This window comes from Hirsutella rhossiliensis, assembly GCF_020360975.1.
Source record: "Hirsutella rhossiliensis strain HR02 chromosome Unknown scaffold00005, whole genome shotgun sequence".
NCBI classification, from domain to species: domain Eukaryota; kingdom Fungi; phylum Ascomycota; class Sordariomycetes; order Hypocreales; family Ophiocordycipitaceae; genus Hirsutella; species Hirsutella rhossiliensis.
The window spans coordinates 4,093,917-4,114,390 of NW_025408671.1; the positions used below are offsets into that span (position 1 = coordinate 4,093,917).

Consider the following 20,474-nt stretch of genomic DNA (forward strand, 5'->3'; position numbering starts at 1 on the left):
CGTCCGCCCAGATCCCTCCATCCTTGCTGCCTACCCTTGTGCCCACGTTTTATCCCCAACCGAGCTTTCTCTCTCGGAGCCACTGAAGGCCACGCCTCGCTCGCGTCGACAGTGCTTGTTTACAGAGTACTTGGTTCTCAAATTGAAGCCCCCTCTGCCCAGCTTTAAATAAAAAAATACCGCTACATCCTTACACGCAAAGGTTCCTTCTGAATGCCACCCTCGCCGTCGCAGCCCCCCAGCATTGACAGCACTCCCAGCAAGCCCACCCCCGTGACCGAGCCCATACATGCATCCGAGTCCTCATCCCACCCTCTCAACACCATTTTTTTCTCCTTTCACTTGGGTCCCGCCGTCTTTTGAACCTAACCCCCAAGAATAACACAAACAGAGCGTTACACGATCACAAGGGAACAGAGGTGAAAAGGACAAGGGGGACTGTGTGCCGTCTGGCACCTAATGTACAGGGGCAGCAGAGCGTTTGGTGCTGCCCCCATGCCCCGGAAATGCAGTGCTTTGCAATTGATCCTGTGCAGTCAATCTTGTAATCTTCCTCTCGCCAATCTCTTCGCCATTTCCTCATACGTCCCATTCCTCCTCCTCTTCGGGGCCCTCGTCGTTGGTAAGGGCCGAGAACGAGCCGCCAAAGTTTTGGGGAGCCGGGGCTTTGGGTGGGCTCTTGTTGGTGCTGGCGGCGAGCTGCTTGGGCTGGGCCGCAGGTTGCGTCTGCACCTTCTCGTCGCCCGAGGAGACTGAGGGGGCCTTCTTGGCAGCCTTCTTGGAAGATTTGGTCGTCACTGTGTTCCAATCATCGGCCTCGTCCTTGAGCATCTCCATCTGTACCTCTTCGGAGGGGAGAGACGAGATCCAAGAGCTCTCCGACTTGGCGCCCGACGGCGGCTCCGTGGCTGACTGCTGCTTCACGGCAGTCGGGACCGCCTTCACCTGCGTGTCCAGGGGTTGGTGGAGGACGCCGGCGTCGGGCGTCTGGCCGGCGCTGGCGCCATTGGGTGCGCCCTGGATCCAGGCAGAGCTGGCTGGTTTGGCAGCCTGGAACAGGGAGCCGTCCTTGGCGGCACGGCCCTCGGCGATGCGGGCAGCGCGTCGCTGCTTCTCCTCCAGGGTCTTTCGCTCCTTTTCCGACTCCTCGCGAGCTGCCTTGGCAGCCTCGGCCTTCTTGCGGTTCTGGCGCTGCTTCTTCGACTCCGTCTTCTCCGGGGCCTTGGCCGGCTTGGACTTCTGTTTCTGGGGCTCGGCTCCGGTAACGCGCAGGACCGAAGGGCCGGCCGGTGTGGGCTCCAGCATGTCGCTGACGCCGCTCACGTCCGCTGGAGGGGTCTGAGGCGATGAAGGGGGCGATTGATCGTCATCGGCGTCGGCGCCCGTGGTCGAGGACGGGGCCGACGGGACCGACAACTTGTCCTCGGCGACGCGGTTCGAAATCTGGTTGGCGCGAGACTGCTTGACCGACTTCTCTCGCTGCTTCGCCCCTTCGGCCTTCGCGGCAAACTTGGTGCCTTCCTGCGCCTTGGCCAGCTGCCTGGCAAACTCGCGATTGTCGGCGCCGTCATCCGATTTGTCGTTAGGGACTGGTCTGGATTGTGTGCTGTGCTCTTCGGCGGTTTTGTCACGGGGCTTTTCTTTGGCGGCTTCTTGCACCTCAGAGGCGAAGCTCTCCATGCGCTGCTTCTTCTTCCTGTCCTCCTTGCGTGGCTCTTGGTGCGAGGGCTTGGCGCCCCTGGGCGCAGCGGGGGCGGTTCGTCTATTGGCCTTGTGTGTTGAGACGTGGTAGAGTGCATATCCAACACCAATCAAGGTAGCGTAGCCACCAACAGTGTAGAGGTAGCTCATGGTGGGGAGGTTGAGTACTTGGGTTTTGGCCGAGGTGGCGGTCGTGCGTCGTAGTTACGTTCGATGATGCGGATCCCGAGGGGTCGAGACGACGATGGGACTCGAGTGGCCGCCTGGGTCGGGTGCAGCAAATGCGGCCTACAAAGGGAAAAGGACGATGAGAGCAATGCGGAGGAAAATGGCGAACCTGGGGCCCGAGTTGCGTTGAGCGAGGCGCGTCGAAATGCAGGGCCCGGCCTGGTGTGTCGGTCAATCGAGTGGCCAGGCTGTCTTCAACGGGGGTGGCCCGTCTGCGGGACACGCAATGGTTCGTCAACCGCGTGGCGACTCAGGGGGTGGGAGAAGGGAGAGCCGAGGAGGAAACGAGGCCAGCAGGCAAGGGAAAAAGACGGGAGGATGGAGGGAGGGGGAAGATAGCGTGGTGAATAAGTAGGGAGAAGGAAGAGAAAATAATTTCACGGCGACCTGGTCGGAAGGTTGAGGCGCCTGTGGAGGAGGACCTGCCTACGAAATACCTTGGCCGTAATAACTGGTATAAGGGGGGGGGGAGGGATATGTACAGTACACGGTGGATACAGTAAGGCACGGTGTAGACTGTACAGTACGGCGAGGCATCCGGGCCCGTGGAACGACGGCGGGTACGGACGTCAAGGGCAGTACCGCGACCAGCTTCGTCGTCGAGGGCTGCAGAGAAAGGGCTTCTGTGTGCAAAAGGGTTCGCGTGAGACGCGGAGCGAGGGCGGAGCGCGGTCGGCGAGCTGCCCTCGAGGGGGACAAGGGGAGAGAGAGAGTGTTCTCGTACAGTACGAAGTACAGGGCACCTCGGCAATGACTAAGACGGGTTGTCCACCCGTCGGAGACCCTTACAGTGAAGCTGGTGGGGTTTGACGGAATGGGCACCCAGGACACGTCTCTGCTCCAGGCCGCCCCTGGCTGCTGCCGCCGGAGATGATTGCCCGATATTTATCGACCGATTGTCGTTGCTATGTACCCGGGCGAGCTCGTAAGCTCGTAGAGAGCGGGAGTCCGAGGGGTACCTGAGCACAGCACGAGCCAGCACTGAACTGAGGGAGGACAGATGAGGTAGGTGGCAAGTTAAAGCTCCTTGCCTGATTTCATACAGTGCGCAAGCATGAGGCCATCTCTGCCCGTACAGGCAACACCACGTGATATGCCCAGGTATGCCATCTGCTGCTACCCGGGAGCCTTGACCGTTGCCCACTTCCGACTTGCAACGAGCTCAGACCCTGCCATGGCAACTTGCAGATAAACCAGCCAAGAGCATATTTACGACCTGCCTCTAAATACCCGTACGAAGAACTGGCGCGCAACAATGGGCACAGGTGCTATGGCGAGAAAACTACGCGAAAACTACGCGCGCATCCACGACAAAGGCTCATTCCCACCTCGCAACAAGAGGACAGCCATTGCCTCGCCACACATGAATGGCGACGGCGCATTCGATCCGGAAATGTATGCATCTACAGTGAAGCACAGCAGCATTCGGGACGCTGCATGTTTGCCGTATGCCAGGTCCCGCGGAACCGGCCGGCCGGGCTCGCCGTTGGCTCCGGGACAGTTGACAGTTGGACACAGTCCACTCCTTTTCCTCTTCCCCTCCCCCACACACACCCGAGGGAGGGAGGGGAATCAACAATTGAGGGGCCCTCGGCTACCGACATACTTTTTTTCAAGCTTCAAACTACCTCCGTAGCTTTATTCTGCAATATCAAGGGCCCAAGAAAACGGTACAGGGTAGAGCTCCTCACGGCTTGTTGGGAAAGCACCGCCGAGTCTCTCGTGGCCGCATTGCAGTACGATATTGGTGCGAGTCCGCCCAAAGGAGTTCTGTACATGCTGCGCTCGCGCCGAGGTTCGGCCCACTGCGTCCGTCCCCTCACGCTCAACCTCCACCGTCATCACCACTCGCCTGTTTCAAAACCAGCTCCCAACTTGAGCAACGACGTTGGTTTCGGAGACAGCCATCCTACGACATGGCTCCTCACAAAATCATCATCGACACCGACCCAGGTACGTCGTCGCCCCGAGACAGACACACGACCGTCTAACCTCACCCCGAGGTGTCGACGACATCATGGCCATGCTCCTCGCTCTCAGCGCCTCTCCCGACGAGCTCGACGTCGCCATGCTATCCGTGACATATGGCAATGTTCCCCTGCAGAGGTAAAGAACCTTGCAACGACCCGCCTGTCCATCTCTCGGCTCACACGCCCAGCTGCCTGCGCAACGTCGTCGCCCTTTTCCATGTCCTGGAAAAGGAGCTTGCCTGGAGAAAGCAGACCGGCCGCCTCGAGGGCTACGGCGCCATGAAGGCGTCCAAGCCCATCGTTGCCGTCGGCCCCGAGCACTCCCTCGAGGACGAGGTCCTCATGGCCGACTATTTCCGTATGTTGCCGCCCGAGCATGCAGGGTCCCGCGTTGCCAGTGGCTGATATCGACCGTCCCAGATGGGGAGGATGGGTTGCACAACGTCCACGACACGCATCCCCATCTATGTCCCGCCGACACTTGGAAGTCTCTTTTCCACAACGAGGCCGACGCCTCGCCCGACGACTCCGTCGTGTCGCCTTATTTCACGCCGTCAAAGCAGCCCGCCCATCTCGAGATTCTGCGCATCCTCCGCGAAAACCCCGTCGACACCGTCTCCATCCTCGCCGTCGGGCCTCTGACCAACGTCGCCCTCGCCGCCGCTGAGGATCCAGAGACGTTCCTCCGAGTCAGGGAGCTGGTGGTCATGGGTGGCGCCGTCCATGTCGAGGGGAACGTGACGCCCGTCGCCGAATTCAACTGCTATGCAGATGCCGTCGCTGCGGCTCGCCTCTATGCCCTCACGTCCATGACGCCGGCGTCCACGATGCCTCCCATTCCCGCAAAGCTCTCGACCCTTCCGCCGTACCCGCCCAAGCTGTGGCGCCAGCTCAGGCTGACCCTGGCCCCCCTCGACATCACCACCCCCCATTTGATCACAAAGAACTACTTTGCCGTGCGCATACAGCCGCACATTGATGCCGGCAGCCCGCTCGCCACGTGGACGTCGCACTTTATCAAGGGTGCATTTTCCAAGATTGAGTCGATGGAGGGTGACGGCAACGAGCCGGGCCTGTCCCTGCACGACCCACTGACTGTCTGGTACATCTTGACGCGCGACGACCCCCTCTGGAAGTTTCCCGCCAAACTGGAGGACATCCGCATCGAAACCTCGGGCCAGTGGACGCGAGGCATGCACGTCGTCGACAAGCGCCTGAGAGCAAAGCCCGCCGAGGCTGCAGCAGCGGTTTCTTCGGATCCTCGCGACGACGTCGAGGTGGTCACGCTGGACGAGGTTCCCGGAGACACCATGGGGTGGCTGAGCGTCCGCAAGGGGAACAGGATCAACCGCATCATTGCATCGCCAGGCGAGGAGGTCTTCAAGGACGTCTGGATGAGTCGTGTGTTTGCCTGAGCCATGGAAGTGGGCGCTTCCTGAAGAGGCTTCGAGAGCGTCAGCAAGCCGTGGACGAGGCGTCAAGCTCCAAGCATCGCCAATCAAGGCTATCAAGGAAAGGAGGAAGAGGTCATGTAAAGTTCCATACCCTAGCGAAAGGCAACGAGGGCTCTGTAGAACGTTTTGTATTTCCCCAGACTCCGTGACCATGCAAACAATTTCAACTCGTCGAAGCTAGACCAACTTCCATGTCATGCAGCCGAAACGCAAGGGCAGCTGGCGAAAAATTCAGACGGCGCGGCAAGGGGAGCGAGGCTAAATGTGCTTGGTGGTTCCGATTGTCGAGCCTCTGACTTCCGACCAGTCGATGCTCTGGTCGAGCTTCTCGTCGACCAGCCCGACCGAACACACGCTGTCTCCGCGCACCAGGTATAGCCCCAACTTCACCTCGGCCGAGGGCTCCGGATCGTCTTGCTCTCGAATGACCCTCTCGACGGCCTCGGTCAGGACCTGCGGAAGCACGCGTGCGCGTCAGCTCAAGCGATACACGCACAGGCATACACAGCCGCAGGAGACGGGAAGTGACGAGGTAGAGAAGAAAGGAAAGGGGCGGCGTACAAGGTTGGTCGACTGATCGGCCGCGGCGAGGGTGCCGACCAAGATTCTCGAGTCGGCCGTCACGATCAGCACCTTTTCTAGAGCGGGAGAGTTGGAAGTCAGCGCTGGACCGCCGCCGAGCTGGTTGGAGAGAGCTGCTGACTGTTCAGGTAGCCTCCGAGGGTGGCCATGGTCAGACGAGGGATGGGGTGGAAGCTGTCACAGGCCAGCGAAAAGGGTCGCCGGGGGGCGGTTTTCGAAGCTACTTCGTGGGGTGATGAAGCTGCTGCTGGTGGCGGCCGGGGTGGAGGAGAAGCTTCGGCCCAGGCAGCCTCGCCCGCCAAGGAAAAATCAGGCACAAAAGTGACTCGTGAGTCAAGGTACTCCGTACCTACGATAATGTTACCCACGCCCGCGCACTGTAGTACCGCACTGTGCAAACGCAGACTGCTATTCAGACCTCGAGGTTCTGCACAGGCACGATGGGAGACTCGCATGCAATGAAGCTCTTCCAGTGCGTAGTTTTGGTTGTAGAGAAGGCATCGCACCTGGATGATCCTGCTGCTTGTTTGGCGCGTGACGGCCAGGCGAGCTTCTACGGTCCGGGGGGACGCTCGTTGACGGGGAGAGCAAGCTTTGCTTCGGCTATCACTGGTCCTGGAATGGTGCAGTGCTACGCGTTTGGCGAGTGCTAGATTGAGCTTTGCCGCTGGCGAAGCTTGCTCAAGCTTGCTCAATCTCATCGCGTCACGACGCGTGGAACCGCTCATCCGCGAGCACAACACCGCCCACTTCTCGTCAGGTCCATCGAGCTCTTTCACGCCCATCAGAAAACTAGTGACAGGAAAGCAAGCTGCTGATGCGTGAGCATAACGTCGCATTCACGCATCACTCGAGCTCCCTTACGTTCAGAACAGACCACTTTGCACCACGGGGAATTTAACTGTTGCCGACATGCCACTTCTTCTTCACCGCACCGGACGCACCGGTACGAGCAATGAAAAAGGATTGAGCCCGCGTAGTTCGCGTCACCTGGAGGCAGTGTAATACCAGGGACACAGTGGGCGGCACCATGCGCAATGCGCAGAGGATCCCACCCATATTCCAAAAATAAGAATAATCACGATTAGCCTCCTTAGAGGCCTTTCAGAGATTAAACTGAAAAGAACAGATACTACACTTGATCTAAGCCAAAAGGCAAAGAGAGCTAAGGAGAAAGGAAGAAAAGATTCTAAAATTCAGGCGGGCGCGGCAGGATTTTATAGCTGTAAAGAGTGGAGTCGGGCGGTGTGGGCTGGTGGGCACGGCAGAAATAATGACCAATCAAAGACTTCCTGAAGCCTGGATTTCCAGGCGCGAAAGTCTGCGACCAACAAGTGCGGGCACCTGCGCGTGCCCACCAAGGTACGTACACGCATTGGTTGGCTCTTGGATGCGAACTTTTTAACTTGAACCGTGGTATCACCGAATCATTCAGCCGAAGGCTGACTCTACATCAATCCATAAGTTTCCCGAATAATGAGGGTTTGGTGCAGACAGGGGTCAATAAGTTTCCCGAGTTCTGATTGGCCCGAATTTTGTATGGACGGCCGCAAAACGTGCAACAATTGGATAACGGCTGCAAAAATGTGGGACTAGGTGTCTGTGGCCCGTAGCAACCCTGGTTTGTTTACTTGCGCGTCGCCTTGACGTGGAAACTTCGTTGAAGCAACGCGTCTTGATGCGTGGTTCGCGAAGTACTGAGTCCTAAGTCTACTCCCTCAAGGGCTTCAAGATGGACTTGATTTCCATCGTCTGTGCCCGCTGTGGCGAGGAGAAACCGGCGGGTGACTTCGTCAGCAAACGGAAGTCTGTTTGGAAGACCAAGAACTGCCTCGCCTGTCGTAGTCAGTGCAATTCTCATGTCAGCTCCGTCTTCCTCACTCCGTAAGGCCATTCAACGCTAACTAAATGAAGAACTCCAGATCCAGAGGCGCGACCTGACGTTGAGGAATCTCGCCGCCCGTCCTTCCTTAGCCGAGAGACCTGCTCCGAAGAGAACTGAAGGGAATGCTGGTCTATCGCCTTGCAACAGAGATCCGGAACCCGGCCCACATCGCCAGAGAAGCTACGGCAACTTCATACAACTAGGAGGTTATTCGGAGAAAGAGCCAGCCCCAGGTAGTGCTTGGGACGCCAATTCCACCAACCCAACAGAGCTCGCGGCTCTTCCGGACTCTTGCTCCCTCCCCCACCGTACAGCCAACGACCCATCCGATCGCCTCAGATTCTAGTCCGTTTACTGTACGAAGCATCAGCATAGCCGACAAAGATTACTCTTACCTAGCGTCTAGGTTCCACAAAGGTGGGAAGCACTCACAAGATGATGCCTCCAAGACTGGGGCGAGGGCCAAGCAGGCCGCTATCCAGCGCGGCCACCGTTCACGGCGTCGTGCAGGGAGATTGTGTCACCGACTCCACAATATCCCAACTCGGCGTCTTTAAAGGTTCGGAGGTTCCTGGAGAAGATATCCTTGCGCTGTGCTCGCAGTGGTTTGTTTGCGCTAACCACGGAACGTAGGTGCGAGTCAAGATCGACCGCAGCTGATTGGGCTTCCAGATGGGGATGAGGTAAGGAGGGAAGGACATGACAGCGGCCAGTTCTCTGAGTCCGATATTGACGCTGAGGACTACTTCAACTTGCTGCTTTCACCCGCTCGACCTCGCCGGTACCTCAAACAATTAGGGGTGGAGCCCGATTCCGATCTAGGGGACGAAGACGAGGACAGCGATGATGATTACGTGGATGGAAGCCCTCTTCGCCATCGCATGCGGCAGCCTTCGGCACAGCCAAGGCGTGGCGGCCGTGGTCCTGCCCCAGGTACAGGAGGGCGGCCGAGACAATCTCGAAGGCAAACTCGACCGTTGAGGCCGCCACGACGTGTTCGGAGCCCGGTAATGATTCCACCTGAACAGTCGGCGGTATTTCACGCACAAGATCCGGCGTGGAATGGCGACCTCGACGCTTGCGCCTTGACTGACCGTGACAAGACCACCCTCCGCGAGTTCTGGACAAAGCTGGACAATGACCAAATGCAGTTTTGCAGTCGATGCCAAGAGAGTTGGTTTCAGATGAATATCGATACCGACGGCATTTGTGCGCGTTGCTATCGAAAGGATGCGAAACGCGGCCCCCGCGAGCCGTATTTCTTCTCTGCGGATAATCAGCTCGACTTTGGCCCTGTGTCGGCCCGGTTGCCCGAGCTTACGCCTACCGAAGAGTCGTTGATTGCTCGCGTTCACGCCCACGTCAACATTATGCTTGTGCGAGGGCAGCAGTACAAATATCGGGGGCACGTCGTTCACTTCCTCCGCGAGGTTGGCTTAGTGTACAACCAGCTCCCGCTGTTGCCGCAGGAGTTGAACACTGTATTATTACGGCCTGCCAATACGTCGTCCCACGCCAATCTTAGCCGGCAATTCACCCGCCAGTTCCGTGTGCGCCGCCAGGCGGTTGTGATATGGCTCAACTACCTGCGGCGCCATCATCCTGGCTATCGATGCATCGTTATCGACGAAGAGCGGCTGAGCCAACTGCCTGAGAATGGCAATATCCTGGATGCAATACCCCAAAGTCAGGTGGAGGCTGCCGATGTTGGACCCGAGGAAGATCACGAGGCAGAGCCTGACCTAGAGGACGAAGCTGCGGTGCCGGACCTTTTGGCCAAGGACACGGAGCTCGATGCTCTGCGGGCTATTCTCACTAGAGAATCAGAAGCTGATGCAGAGCTTCCCACGAACGTCAGGCTCGGCCGCAACACGAGTTGCAGCTCCCGAATATACGGCACACGCCAATAAACGAGTTCAATCGCTCTCATGCCCTTCTCTCCTTGGCCTTTCCTGCCTCTTTCCTGACGGTAGAGCTGACTTTGTTGAGCCTCGATTACGCTCCATTGATTACAAGGATTACATTGAGCACGCGATGCGTTGGCATGACGGGCGTTTTGCCCGCCACCCGACCTTCCGCTTCGTCGCATTCAACACTCTAATGCGGTCACAGGCACGTACACGGTCCAAGTTCTTTGTGAAGCAGCACGATGGCACTCATGAAGCGCTCACAAGAGAGCGGCTTGTTCAGGCGCTCCAGCACAGCGAGGACCCCGAGGCGCAGGCGCTGATCAACTCGATCACAAGACACGCAGTGTCTATTCGCGGTACACGCCCTTCTGGAACAAAAGAGGCAGGACCTGGAGGCTTATGCCTATAACCTTGGCTGTCCTGCTGCATTCATCACATTTAGCCCGGCAGATCTGCACTGGCGGAGTCTCTACCAACACATGCCCCGATATGAAGAATGGCTGGCCGCATCCGAGTCGGAGAGGATGGCTCTATCCCGCCAGTTATTGCGGCAGAACCCTCACATTGCAGCTTTCCACTTCTACCGCCGATACTGCTTCTTTCGGGATATCGTGTTAAGGAAGAAGTTCAACGTCACGGATTACTGGGATCGGTATGAATGGCAGGGCCGTGGTAGCCCGCACAACCATGGCCTGTACTGGATGGAGGATTGCCCGGGACCGACATGGAGGACGAAGCCGCTCGTGAGGTATTCGCACGCACGTGGGGATTTCACATCACCGCTATCAACCCCGAGCCGAGTAGGACTGTGCCTCAAGGTGAGGGTAATCCCCTGAGCGCGGATCCGCTGGGCACGGAGATGACGTTCTTGCGGCTCTCGCAAATTGTCAACCGCTGCCAGCGTCACAAATGCAATACCACGTACTGCTTGCGCGTCAGAAAGCGAACGGGCGATCTAGCGAGGACATGGAGGCGGCTGCTGCAGATATCGAGGCTGCAAATGCGGCCAATCCAGAGAGGAGTGCCGCTTTGACTTCCTCGCGCCTTGCGGGAGCTGGCCGCAGTTATGAGGAAGGAAGGAAGGTCGTACTTCGTCTTCGAGGCGGCCCGGAACGACAGCCTCATGAACCATTTCAATCCTGCTATTGTCCTAGGCTGGCTGGCCAATATCGACATATCTCCTTGCACCAGCTTACAGGCGGTTATTACGTACGCTGCGAAGTACTGCAGCAAATCTGAGAAGAAGACCGAGCCATACTGCAAGCTGGCCGACCAGGTGTTGCCACACACAGCGCACCTTCAGCCCCTGCTCTCCTTCTCCTCTCGCCTTATGAATAAGCTGATTGCCGAGAGGATTACTCGGCGCAAGAGATTTCCCACCTGCTGCTCAACATCCCTCTGCAGGAAGGTACGCGGATGGTGGTGTACGTCGACTGCCGCCCGTTGGAGCATCATGCGCGGTCGTACCGCGTCGACGATGATGTCAATGAGACTGTCGGCAGCTACCAGAAATATCTGGAGAGAAATGGTCAGCATGAACGAGTAACCTACCTTGAGTACCTTCAGTCGTACAATCTCAAGACGTGGAGGATACTCTGTGCGAACGCGAAGAAGAGGGTCCTGTCTTACTTCCTCGGTACCGGCCGGAGGCTTCTCCCCAGTTTAATGACTTCTGCCGTGTCAAGTTGATGATGGTCCATCCGCATCGCTACCCAGAGGAGTTGCTCACTGTGGGCGGGCAGCGGTTCGAATCTTTCGCGGCCGCGTACCAATACTGCCGACAGCAGCACCATTCCCATGAGGACGACCATTACGGAGAGCCAGGAGCAAAGGAACTGAGGGCAGAGGACGATCAGTTTGAGCTGGAGGAGCATGTGGATCCCGTTGTGGAAGAAGATTGGCATGAACTCGCCCGCATGCTGCCGGATCATCCGCTGGGGGAAGAGGACATCGACATACTCGGCCGCCGAGACCTCGATGTGAATTATGATTGGACTCCCACGTTGGACGGTATACCGACAGTGGCATTCTGACCGGCGACTACTGGAAGCAGCGCAAAGCGGAGAACCCCATGTCCCTTGAGGTGGATGATCAACCCTTGGATGCTCGCGATTCCCTAAATCCGGAGCAGCGTCTAGTGTACGACACGGTCATGGACCACTTTCTGACCCAGCACGCTTCCCAGCTGCTGCTCCACGTAGATGGCGGAGGCGGCACCGGCAAGTCATACCTCATTAACATACTCTCCGCCCACCTCCAAGCCGCCGCAGGCGGGAGGGGAACGCCTGTTTGGCGTGCCGCTCCCACAGGCGTTGCGGGAAATCAGATTTCGGGCACTACCTTGCACTCCCTGTTGCATCTCCCAATCAACAAAGACTTCAAGCCCCTGTTAGCGATTGACAAGGCTCAGCTCCAGAAGAAGCTTAAGGATGTCAAGTACCTGATCATTGATGAGAAGAGCATGCTAGGACTGCGTCAACTATCATGGATCGATGACCGTCTCCGCGAGGCGTTCCCGAATCGGAATGAGGAATTCTTTGGCGGCCTGAATATCCTGTTGGTTGGCGACTTCTTTCAACTTCCCCCAGTGCTGCAGAAGCCGCTTTATTACGACAAGGAAGTGCAGGGAGTAGAGATCAAGGGCCGGAACGCATATCGGCGCTTCGACAAGACGGTCTTCTTAAATGTTGTCCAGCGTCAGCGTGGTGACGACCAGGAGGCATTTCGCACGGCCCTCGGGGAATTGCGACTGCACCAACTATCCAGGGAGTCCTGGAAGCTCCTCTCCAGTCGTGTACAGGCGAAGCTAGACGATCGGGAGGTTGCCAAGTTCGACAACGCCTTACGGGTGTACGCCACGAAAGACAGGGTCAACGAGTTCAACCACTACCACCTCGACCGCCTCGGCCGGCCTGTCATCCAGGTAATGGCCAAAAACGTAGGCCCTGGCGCCGCGGCAGCGCCTGATGACAAGGCGGGCAACCTTGCGAAGCAGATCCCCATATGCATTGGCTCCCGTCTGATGCTGACGTCCAACCTTTGGCAGCCAGTTGGCCTCTGCAACGGCGCTCGTGGCACAGTTCACGATATCGGCTGGGCACCTGGGGCCGACCCCATCCAAGACCCTCCCTGCGTTATCATGATGGAGTTTGACAAATACAGCGGACCGGTATTCCTGACCACCCCTGATGGCAGGAAGATTGTGCCGATTCTCCCAGTGGAGAGGGACTTCCTCATCGGAGCCACTCTCTGCACTCGCACCCAGTTTCCTCTGATCGTATGCTATGCAATTACCGTGCACAAGTCACAAAGCATCACCGAGGACATGGTCGTTACAGATCTGTCCTGCCGAGACTTCCAGACTGGTTTAAGCTACGTGGCCGTCTCACGCGTGAAGACGCTGCAGGGTCTGATGCTGGATGCGCCGTTTGACCGCAATCACCTGACTTACGCGTCTCCACCCGAGGGCATCAAAATGAAGATGAGGGATCAGGAGATCCGCAGACGACAGGTTCTTACTCGGAACCCCTACGAGACATACCACGGGCCAGCGTAACTCCAGGTGATGCAACTCGCATTAGAGAAATACTGCCGAAAATATCCGTGGGCGTAGATAAGGTAACAATTACATGCTTGTAGATGATTTGACTGCTCGGTGATTGACCGCTTGGCCCGTTGGCCCGCGGACTCGCAGCCTTCGGCTGATTGTACGCCTTGCACAACCGCTCTAAACTGCAAGGCGTGACGTAGTATTTTACATTTGCATGCTGAAATGCAGCCTGCTTCTATGATATAAGTCACCAACTGCGCCCGAGGCCCAGGTATCGCTGCCCTTCAAACGCCACCAGGCTCCTGGACGCCTGCATGCCAAAACATTGTCATTCTCCTCCGTGCTGCTTGCTGACGGCCGGCTCTCGTCAAGATGTGACAACTCGAGCAAATTACCCTGAAACGCCTCGTCTTTCCTGCCTTCCAAGCTCCGCCGCCCACTCTCAACCTTCCACCAGCTCACCCTCATCTTCCGAGAGTCTCGCTCGCTTCTCCGCTCTTCCCTGAACAGCGCTAGAGTCAGCATCGAAGTCTTTTCTCTTGGGTGGGGACCTTGGACCACTGTCGGCCCCGTCTGCCCCAGGTTGACATGCTGTCTCATGATTCCGATCCCTCTCGGCTCCCCTGTCGGTGACGCCGTTTGTTCTCGCTATTGGGCTGCGGCTGGCTCGCTCGACGTCCATCGGGGTTCCGCCGGTGGACGAGAGCGTATCTGCTTGGCTCAACAGCGTGTCCGCTCGCCGCCGCGTATTCTCCAGGTCAAACGCGGGCGACGGGAGCGACGGGTTCTGCTTCCTAAGCGGGTTCTCCGTGTAGAACTGTCGCATGACCTCGATGGCCCTGGCGCAGCGGTCCTCGTCCCCGTTCAGATACTTCCACCACGGATCCCCGCCAATGTCGTCAATCTGTTGACTGGTGTGGACGCTGGCAAAGAAAATAGCGCTAATGGCCACGTCTCTCGCCTCGATGAGGAGCGGCAGCGCCGTCAGGCAGGCGTCGTTACAAAAAGCCCAAGCTGCCTGTCTCAAGTGCTTGTTGTGAACAATTTCCAGCTGTCCGAGGAGCTCAAACAGGTGACGGTACGGGTTGTCAACCATGAGGTCAAAGGTCAGTTGTTCCAGCATAATTTCCTCATAGGTGAGGATGCTATCCCGCCATCGCCAGTATTCTTTGCTCTGCTCGTCAATCACGAGTTTTGCATTCTTCTGGGCCACCTTTGCGACCGCAATAATGATATCTTTGGTTTTCCTGCAATTCTCCTCGACCTTGTTCGCGAGGAACAGCGCGGTGGCGGCAATGTTCTGCGACGAATCATTAGCATGGCCTGTGAACAAAGCCCAAGGCGTACCGAGGCCGGCGCAAAACAACATGGACGGGGGAATCACTCACATAATGATGAATGCCACCTCTTTCCTGCACCATGCCGAAGCGCATGTAGAATCTGTGGAAGAAAACGCCGGCCACCCAGAGTGTGATCTGCGGCAGGTCCAGCATGACACCGGCCTGGTAGATGAAGTTGATGCCCTTTGCTCTTCGCAGCCTCTCCTCGGACGGGGGAATGCCGTCGACGATGCTCGGAGTGCTGTGCACCTCGTCCGAGGTGAAGAACCATTGATTCAACGGGGCCATGGGCGTCTGCCTGCCGGATTGCGAGGGGGACCGTTGGCTGGAGAGGGTATTCGGTCGCGGGGGGGACGTTCGCGTGCTGTGTTGAGGAGGCGTGGGCGCCGCAGGGGGCACATTGCGGCGTCGAGGAGGGGATCGCGACGCCTGTTCGTTGCGGGAACCGCTCGGGAGACTGGGCGGCTGGTAGCCTTCGCGAGGCGGCCGGTAGCGATCAATGCTCGCCATCTCCGGCAGAGACTACGTCGGACTGGCAATCAGTAGGAGGGAGCGGAGTCGATGGAAACGCATGGGGTAAACAAGCGCGCGCCGAGCAGAGAGAGAGACAGAGAGAGAGAGAAGCAAGCCGGGTAGCGTTGGTCAATGGTGGAGGTGGTGAGGAGAGGCGAGCGACGGGTCGCGACCGCAATGGCAGTTCGGCCGTTATCTAATCTCACGGTCACCTGACCCGCCACCATGCATCCACGTTTGCTGCCCAGGCGATCCGTCTCTTCAACCGGGGATTTTTGGTGCAATTCTGAACAGGCACAACCTTGAACAAGGCAGAAGGCCATTCATGGGGTATATTTGACTGTCACGTGCACGTCTCTACCTGTACATGGCTGGCTGGCTCAGAGTGCCTCTCCGTCATTCCGCCCCCACAGCTTCACGGTCCGATCGTGGCCCCCGCTGACGATCCATGTTCCATCCCTGCTATAGTCGACGCTGGCCACCGGTGCCGTGTGGCCACTCAGCGTCTGGATCAGCGTCCAGTCGTCTGCGGAAAAGACCTTGACGTTTCGGTCGAAGCCGCTCGACACGAAGAAGGTGTCGGATTTCTTGGGGATCCGCCCCCCTTTCTCGTCCACGCCCGTCGGTGTTCCGTCGATGGGCTCGTCGAGGCCCTTGAACCACCGCATGTCCGACACGGTGCTGCTGTGCGCGCCGATGCCGCCGGTCCTCTGTACCTTTCGCACGTCCCAGCACTTGACCCATCCGTCAGCGGACCCGGACAGAACCCGGTGGCCATCGGAACTCCAGTCGAGGGCGTGGATGGGTTTGATGTGCCCGTCCAAGTGCCCGTCCAGGATCATGACTGTCCTGCCCGATCTCAAGTCCCATATCCTGCCAATGCTATCGAAGCCCGCGCTCGCCAGCAAAGACCCATCGTTGTTGAAGTTAATGGTGTAAACACCTCTGGAATGACCCTCCTGCAGGAGAACTTCTGTTGTCGTCTCAACGTCCCATAGGCGCCACGAAGTATCCTCGGACGCAGAAGCCAGGTATCGGCCGGAGGGGTGGAAATCGACACGACAGACCCTTTGCGAATGCCCTTGCAAGGTGGCGAGGGGGGTATCCTGATTCAGGGACCAGAGTTGGACCAAGCCCTCAGCGCCCCCAGAGGCTAGGTTGACAGAGTCTAGCGAGACGTTGTGTTGGGGCAGAGTGGCGCCCGGGAACCATGAAATGCCACCGATTTTGTTGGTGTGGCCGCGGTAGGTTATCTTGTCGGACAGGCTCGGGATCTCAAGCAGCTTGACCTGGCCGCCCCAGTTGCCGATGGCCACAAGCTCGCCGTTGGGCGACATTCGGGTCATACTGATGTTCCTCTCGCCGACCGTCTGGCTCCCTTGCAGCTCAAAGGCCTGCAGCCTTTCCTTGATGTTCTTGCGGAATTTGACATGGGTGCGCAGGGGGATGGTCGCTTCTTCCTTCTGGACAGCCGTCTTCCGCTTGGCGCGGGGTAGGGAGAAGCGGGCGATGTCGAGGCGAGCCTGGAGCAGCTTGTCGCCTCCTCTCGAGTAGAACTCTTCCTCTTGCTCTTCAGCGGCGTCGTCGTCCGAGGCGTCCTCCATTGTGATGTCGCCGTTTTCCAGACTTGTCATCTCGGCCTGGATGGTCAGGAGCTCGCGCAGACGGTCGCGCCTCTCGGCCGGGCCCTCGCCAAAGAGGGTGACGGGCTCGCCCATCTCTCTTAGCCTGGCGCGGACGCGGCCATCGTCGGTGGGAACGGCAATGGTGGCCGCGAGGCGCTTTCGGTTGAACTGGTTGAGGATGGCCGAGGCCTTCTCGGCGCCGCCGGCGGTGGGAAGGTCATAGTCGTGGTTATCGGGAAGATCCTCCAGGGCGACACCCACGGCGGCCTCGGCCTCTTGGACGTAGGCCTGTCGCGACGGGTGTATCATGATGGGCAGTGAGGAGCCGCGACGCGACGGGGATGAGGCGGCGCCGTGTGTCGAGCCAGCCCTCCGAGGGCCTTTGCTCTATCAGTGCCCGGGCGTTGCTGGTCGCGTACGCTGTCGAGACTAGGTAGGGGTTGCGTGGAGCTGTGCGGCTGCGGGGTCTCGATCTGGGGAGTGAAGGTTTGCGGGCGCGCTGTGTGACGATGTGAGGACGTGCCGGGCTTGGTGAAGCTCCAAGCTAATATGTGGACGAGTGAAAAGTCTCTGGTGGGGGCTGTGAATGTTGGCCTGTCCCGATAAGGTACAGCGCAGTCCCTTCGAGGTACCTCCTTGGGCACACGGTACGGAGTACCGAAAGCAGCAGTAGAGACACAGCAGTCGAGACACAGCGAGTCGTGAAAAGAAAAGTTGTGTTTGTCATGAGTGACGGTGGCTTTGAACCGCCTGCAGTAGGTAATTGTTCACAATGCCGAACCTGTTCTCTGTATTCCGGCGCCCAAGCATCATTGTTCAGTGCCTTTCGAGTACCGGTAGTCGATGGATGCAATTGTGTCCAGCTATTCTTCTGCACATCCCTCATGCATCATCATCCATACCGATGCATAGGAGAGAGAACCATCCATACCTTGGAGAGTCCGGCAGCAGCATCGGGCAATGCAATTCCCACGGATGCCCTGACTCGAGCCATGTTTGTACGACAGTAAGAGGTCTTGGTCAGGACCAAAGTCCTGCCACGCTGTCGTCAGTCAACTCTGTAAAAGCACGCTCCCGTCTACAGCAAAAGTGCACGCCCTCAAACACGCCCTCCCTGCTCTCTCACTCTCCCCCCTGCGATTGGTCCGATGGGGGCCGAGGGCAATCCTGAGCCCGGCTGGTGGAGGCGGCTCCGACGCACTGCAGAAAGAAAACTCTGCTTTTACGAGTGCGGCTGACACGGCCGCCGCTGGAAACGCTGTTGGGCAAGTACATGCACTGACGGACAAACTGACGGACAAACTGACGGACAAGCTGACGGCTCATCCTGTCTGGTCAAGGTGTAAAAAAAGAGTGCCGAGGTGAAAGGGTCAAAGGCCGGCAAGGAAGTGGATGATGGAAAAAGGAATCAACTCAGCTATTTCTCTAGCGCCGTACAGTGAACCATGTCACTCGCACGGCCCGAGGTTTTACCCACACCATTCCTCCTCCCACACAAACCGGCGCTCTCTCTCTCTCCCTTTCCTGAACCGCCTTGCGAGAAACCGCAACCTACACGCGCCCATACACACAGCGACCCGGCAACCACTACCCGATGCATATACAAGATCAGTTCCACATGCGATCCTCGTTCTTCAAGTACCAGATGCGTGTTGCCCGCCACTGCGAGATCCAGGCGCTTCCCTTTGAGTCCCAGCAGCGCGCTGACCCGGAGCGCCGACGGGGAACCTGAGCCGCCGGTCCATATCGCGAGGGAGAGCCTAGGCCGGCACTGCTACCCATCAGCATCCATCAGCAGCCATGATAACCCCCGTCCCTGCCGCCCTCACCACCGTCCGTGGCTTCCAGGGCACCCCCGTCACCTCTGGCGACGAAGACTCCGACTCGGGCGTCTGCGACACGCCGCGTCTCAATGCCCGCCGCGGCCGCAACCGTCTCGATGATGTCGTCAGCGCAAACTGCAGCCCTCTCCTCCGCCCACTGTCGTCGCCTGCCGTATCCGGCATCGCCAAGTTGCGCATGCGAGCCGACCCCCTGAACCTCGACGGCTCGTCGCGCTCCAGCTCCGTCGTCCGCACCGGCTTGCGAAGCGCCATTCACAGCCGCTCCCACAGCCGCGATGGCCTGCGCAGCGACGCCGGGAGCGAGAGTTCGGACAATGCGTCCACCAGCTACGAAGTCAACCTGGAGGATGACTTTGTTAGTGAAAGCCTGCGCGACCGGTCCCCCTTCATGGAGCCCCTCGAGGGAGGCTTGAACCCGAAACGCAAGATGACCTCGGAGGAGTTTGAGTCACTGCGATGCCTCGGCAAGGGCACCTTTGGCACCGTCCTCCTCGTCAAGCAGCGCGCAACCGGTAGGCTCTATGCGCAGAAGCAGTTCAAAAAGGCGTCGCTCGTGGTGCACAAGAAGCTGGTAGAGCAGACAAAGACGGAGCGTCAGATCCTCGAGTCGGTCAACCGGCACCCCTTTGTCGTCAAACTCTTCTACGCCTTCCAGGACCACGAGAAGCTGTATCTGATCCTCGAGTACGGGCAGGGTGGCGAGCTGTTTACCCATCTGAACACGGAGAAGATGTTCTCGGAGACGGTGACGGCCTTTTACATGGCCGAGATGCTGCTGGCCATTTCTCACCTCCACAACGACCTGGGGGTCGTGTACCGGGACTTGAAGCCGGAAAACTGTCTGCTCGATGCCGATGGCCACCTCTTGCTGACGGATTTTGGCCTCTCCAAGGTGGCGGTGGAACCGTCCGAGGGTTGCAACTCGATGCTCGGCACCGTCGAGTACATGGCCCCCGAGGTGATTCTCGGCAAAAAATATGGCAAGGCCGTCGACTGGTGGTCGTTTGGGGCGCTCGGGTACGACCTCATGACGGGAAACCCTCCCTTTCGCGGGCAGAACCACGCCAAGGTGCAGGACAACATTGTCAAGCAGAAACTCGTGCTGCCCTACTTTCTCAGCCCCGACGCAAAGGACCTCCTGACGCGACTCCTGCGAAAGGACCCGCACAAGCGCCTCGGGGCGGCCATGCCCAAGGATCTGCTCACGCTCAAGAAGCACCGGTTCTTCCGCAAGATTGACTGGAAGAAGCTCGCGGCGCGCGAGATGGAGCCTCCGATTCAGCCCATGATTACGGATCCGGAACTGGCGGAGAACTTCGCACCCGAGTTCACGGAGCTGTCGCTGAGCCCCGTCGTGGCGGGCGGGGAGCCATGGCCGGCTGGCGCCTATAGCGGCAAGGACGATGTCTTTGGGGGCTTCAGTTTCGTGGCGTCGTCGAGCCTCCTCGAGAGCAACGCCTTTCCCATGGCCAACGGCGCCTGACGAGGGGTCTTGCTGCGCCTTTTTCCATTTTAACCCACTTGGGAGCGTTTCTTATCTTTTTATAAGCTTTTCCCACAAGCCGTCTGTAATGATGTGGGAGGCCTGGCTGCGAAAGAAGGACGTGAGGCACGCGCGGTCAGAGACGGACTGCGAGACGGGGCTTTTTGTGCAGTGCGCGTATCGAGTCGTTGGATTACGTGGCTCCTAAAGGTCTACGAGTCATACGATAAGCGGGAGGCTGTGTTTGGTGCGGCACTGGCCATGGGGACCAGGAGGGGGGAGGGCAATATATATGTGCATGTGCTTCCATGTGCGGCCGCCCGATCGACGAGATAGAGTTGAGATAGCGCAGACTCGTGTGACAAGTCAGGGGCGGCCACATGGTGCGG

General features: G+C 58.4%; 8 protein-coding genes across 8 annotated transcripts; 4 read left to right on the forward strand and 4 right to left on the reverse strand.

The window, feature by feature from the left end:
• Window positions 1-579: 579 nt before the first annotated feature.
• Window positions 580-1,851, reverse strand: HRG_05917 (uncharacterized protein; the record flags this gene model as incomplete). The annotated part of the gene is made up of 1 exon (XM_044864388.1): window positions 580-1,851. The coding sequence occupies one exon, from the start codon at window positions 1,849-1,851 to the stop codon at window positions 580-582; it is 1,272 nt and encodes a 423-aa protein (XP_044720920.1).
• A 1,994-nt stretch (window positions 1,852-3,845) lies between these two features.
• On the forward strand, window positions 3,846-5,314 carry HRG_05918 (inosine-uridine preferring nucleoside hydrolase domain-containing protein; the record flags this gene model as incomplete). The annotated part of the gene is made up of 4 exons (XM_044864389.1): window positions 3,846-3,882; window positions 3,933-4,035; window positions 4,088-4,257; window positions 4,320-5,314. The coding sequence occupies 4 exons, from the start codon at window positions 3,846-3,848 to the stop codon at window positions 5,312-5,314; spliced, it is 1,305 nt and encodes a 434-aa protein (XP_044720921.1).
• Window positions 5,315-5,611: 297 nt separating this feature from the next.
• On the reverse strand, window positions 5,612-6,084 carry HRG_05919 (LSM domain-containing protein; the record flags this gene model as incomplete). The annotated part of the gene is made up of 3 exons (XM_044864390.1): window positions 5,612-5,806; window positions 5,915-5,991; window positions 6,057-6,084. The coding sequence occupies 3 exons, from the start codon at window positions 6,082-6,084 to the stop codon at window positions 5,612-5,614; spliced, it is 300 nt and encodes a 99-aa protein (XP_044720922.1).
• A 2,171-nt stretch (window positions 6,085-8,255) lies between these two features.
• On the forward strand, window positions 8,256-9,730 carry HRG_05920 (Beta-ketoacyl synthase; the record flags this gene model as incomplete). The annotated part of the gene is made up of 3 exons (XM_044864391.1): window positions 8,256-8,379; window positions 8,454-8,503; window positions 8,924-9,730. 3 exons carry the CDS (start codon window positions 8,256-8,258, stop codon window positions 9,728-9,730), a joined length of 981 nt encoding a protein of 326 aa, XP_044720923.1.
• Window positions 9,731-10,796: 1,066 nt separating this feature from the next.
• HRG_05921 (PIF1-like helicase domain-containing protein) lies at window positions 10,797-13,286 on the forward strand (the record flags this gene model as incomplete). Its single annotated transcript, XM_044864392.1, has 4 exons — window positions 10,797-11,006; window positions 11,084-11,347; window positions 11,416-11,709; window positions 11,784-13,286. The coding sequence occupies 4 exons, from the start codon at window positions 10,797-10,799 to the stop codon at window positions 13,284-13,286; spliced, it is 2,271 nt and encodes a 756-aa protein (XP_044720924.1).
• Window positions 13,287-13,722: 436 nt separating this feature from the next.
• On the reverse strand, window positions 13,723-15,130 carry HRG_05922 (cyclin pch1; the record flags this gene model as incomplete). The annotated part of the gene is made up of 2 exons (XM_044864393.1): window positions 13,723-14,580; window positions 14,669-15,130. The coding sequence occupies 2 exons, from the start codon at window positions 15,128-15,130 to the stop codon at window positions 13,723-13,725; spliced, it is 1,320 nt and encodes a 439-aa protein (XP_044720925.1).
• A 1,140-nt stretch (window positions 15,131-16,270) lies between these two features.
• On the reverse strand, window positions 16,271-17,067 carry HRG_05923 (pre-mRNA processing factor 4 (PRP4) like domain-containing protein; the record flags this gene model as incomplete). The annotated part of the gene is made up of 2 exons (XM_044864394.1): window positions 16,271-16,286; window positions 16,343-17,067. The coding sequence occupies 2 exons, from the start codon at window positions 17,065-17,067 to the stop codon at window positions 16,271-16,273; spliced, it is 741 nt and encodes a 246-aa protein (XP_044720926.1).
• A 1,491-nt stretch (window positions 17,068-18,558) lies between these two features.
• HRG_05924 (kinase) lies at window positions 18,559-20,085 on the forward strand (the record flags this gene model as incomplete). Its single annotated transcript, XM_044864395.1, has 1 exon — window positions 18,559-20,085. One exon carries the CDS (start codon window positions 18,559-18,561, stop codon window positions 20,083-20,085), a length of 1,527 nt encoding a protein of 508 aa, XP_044720927.1.
• Window positions 20,086-20,474: the final 389 nt, after the last annotated feature.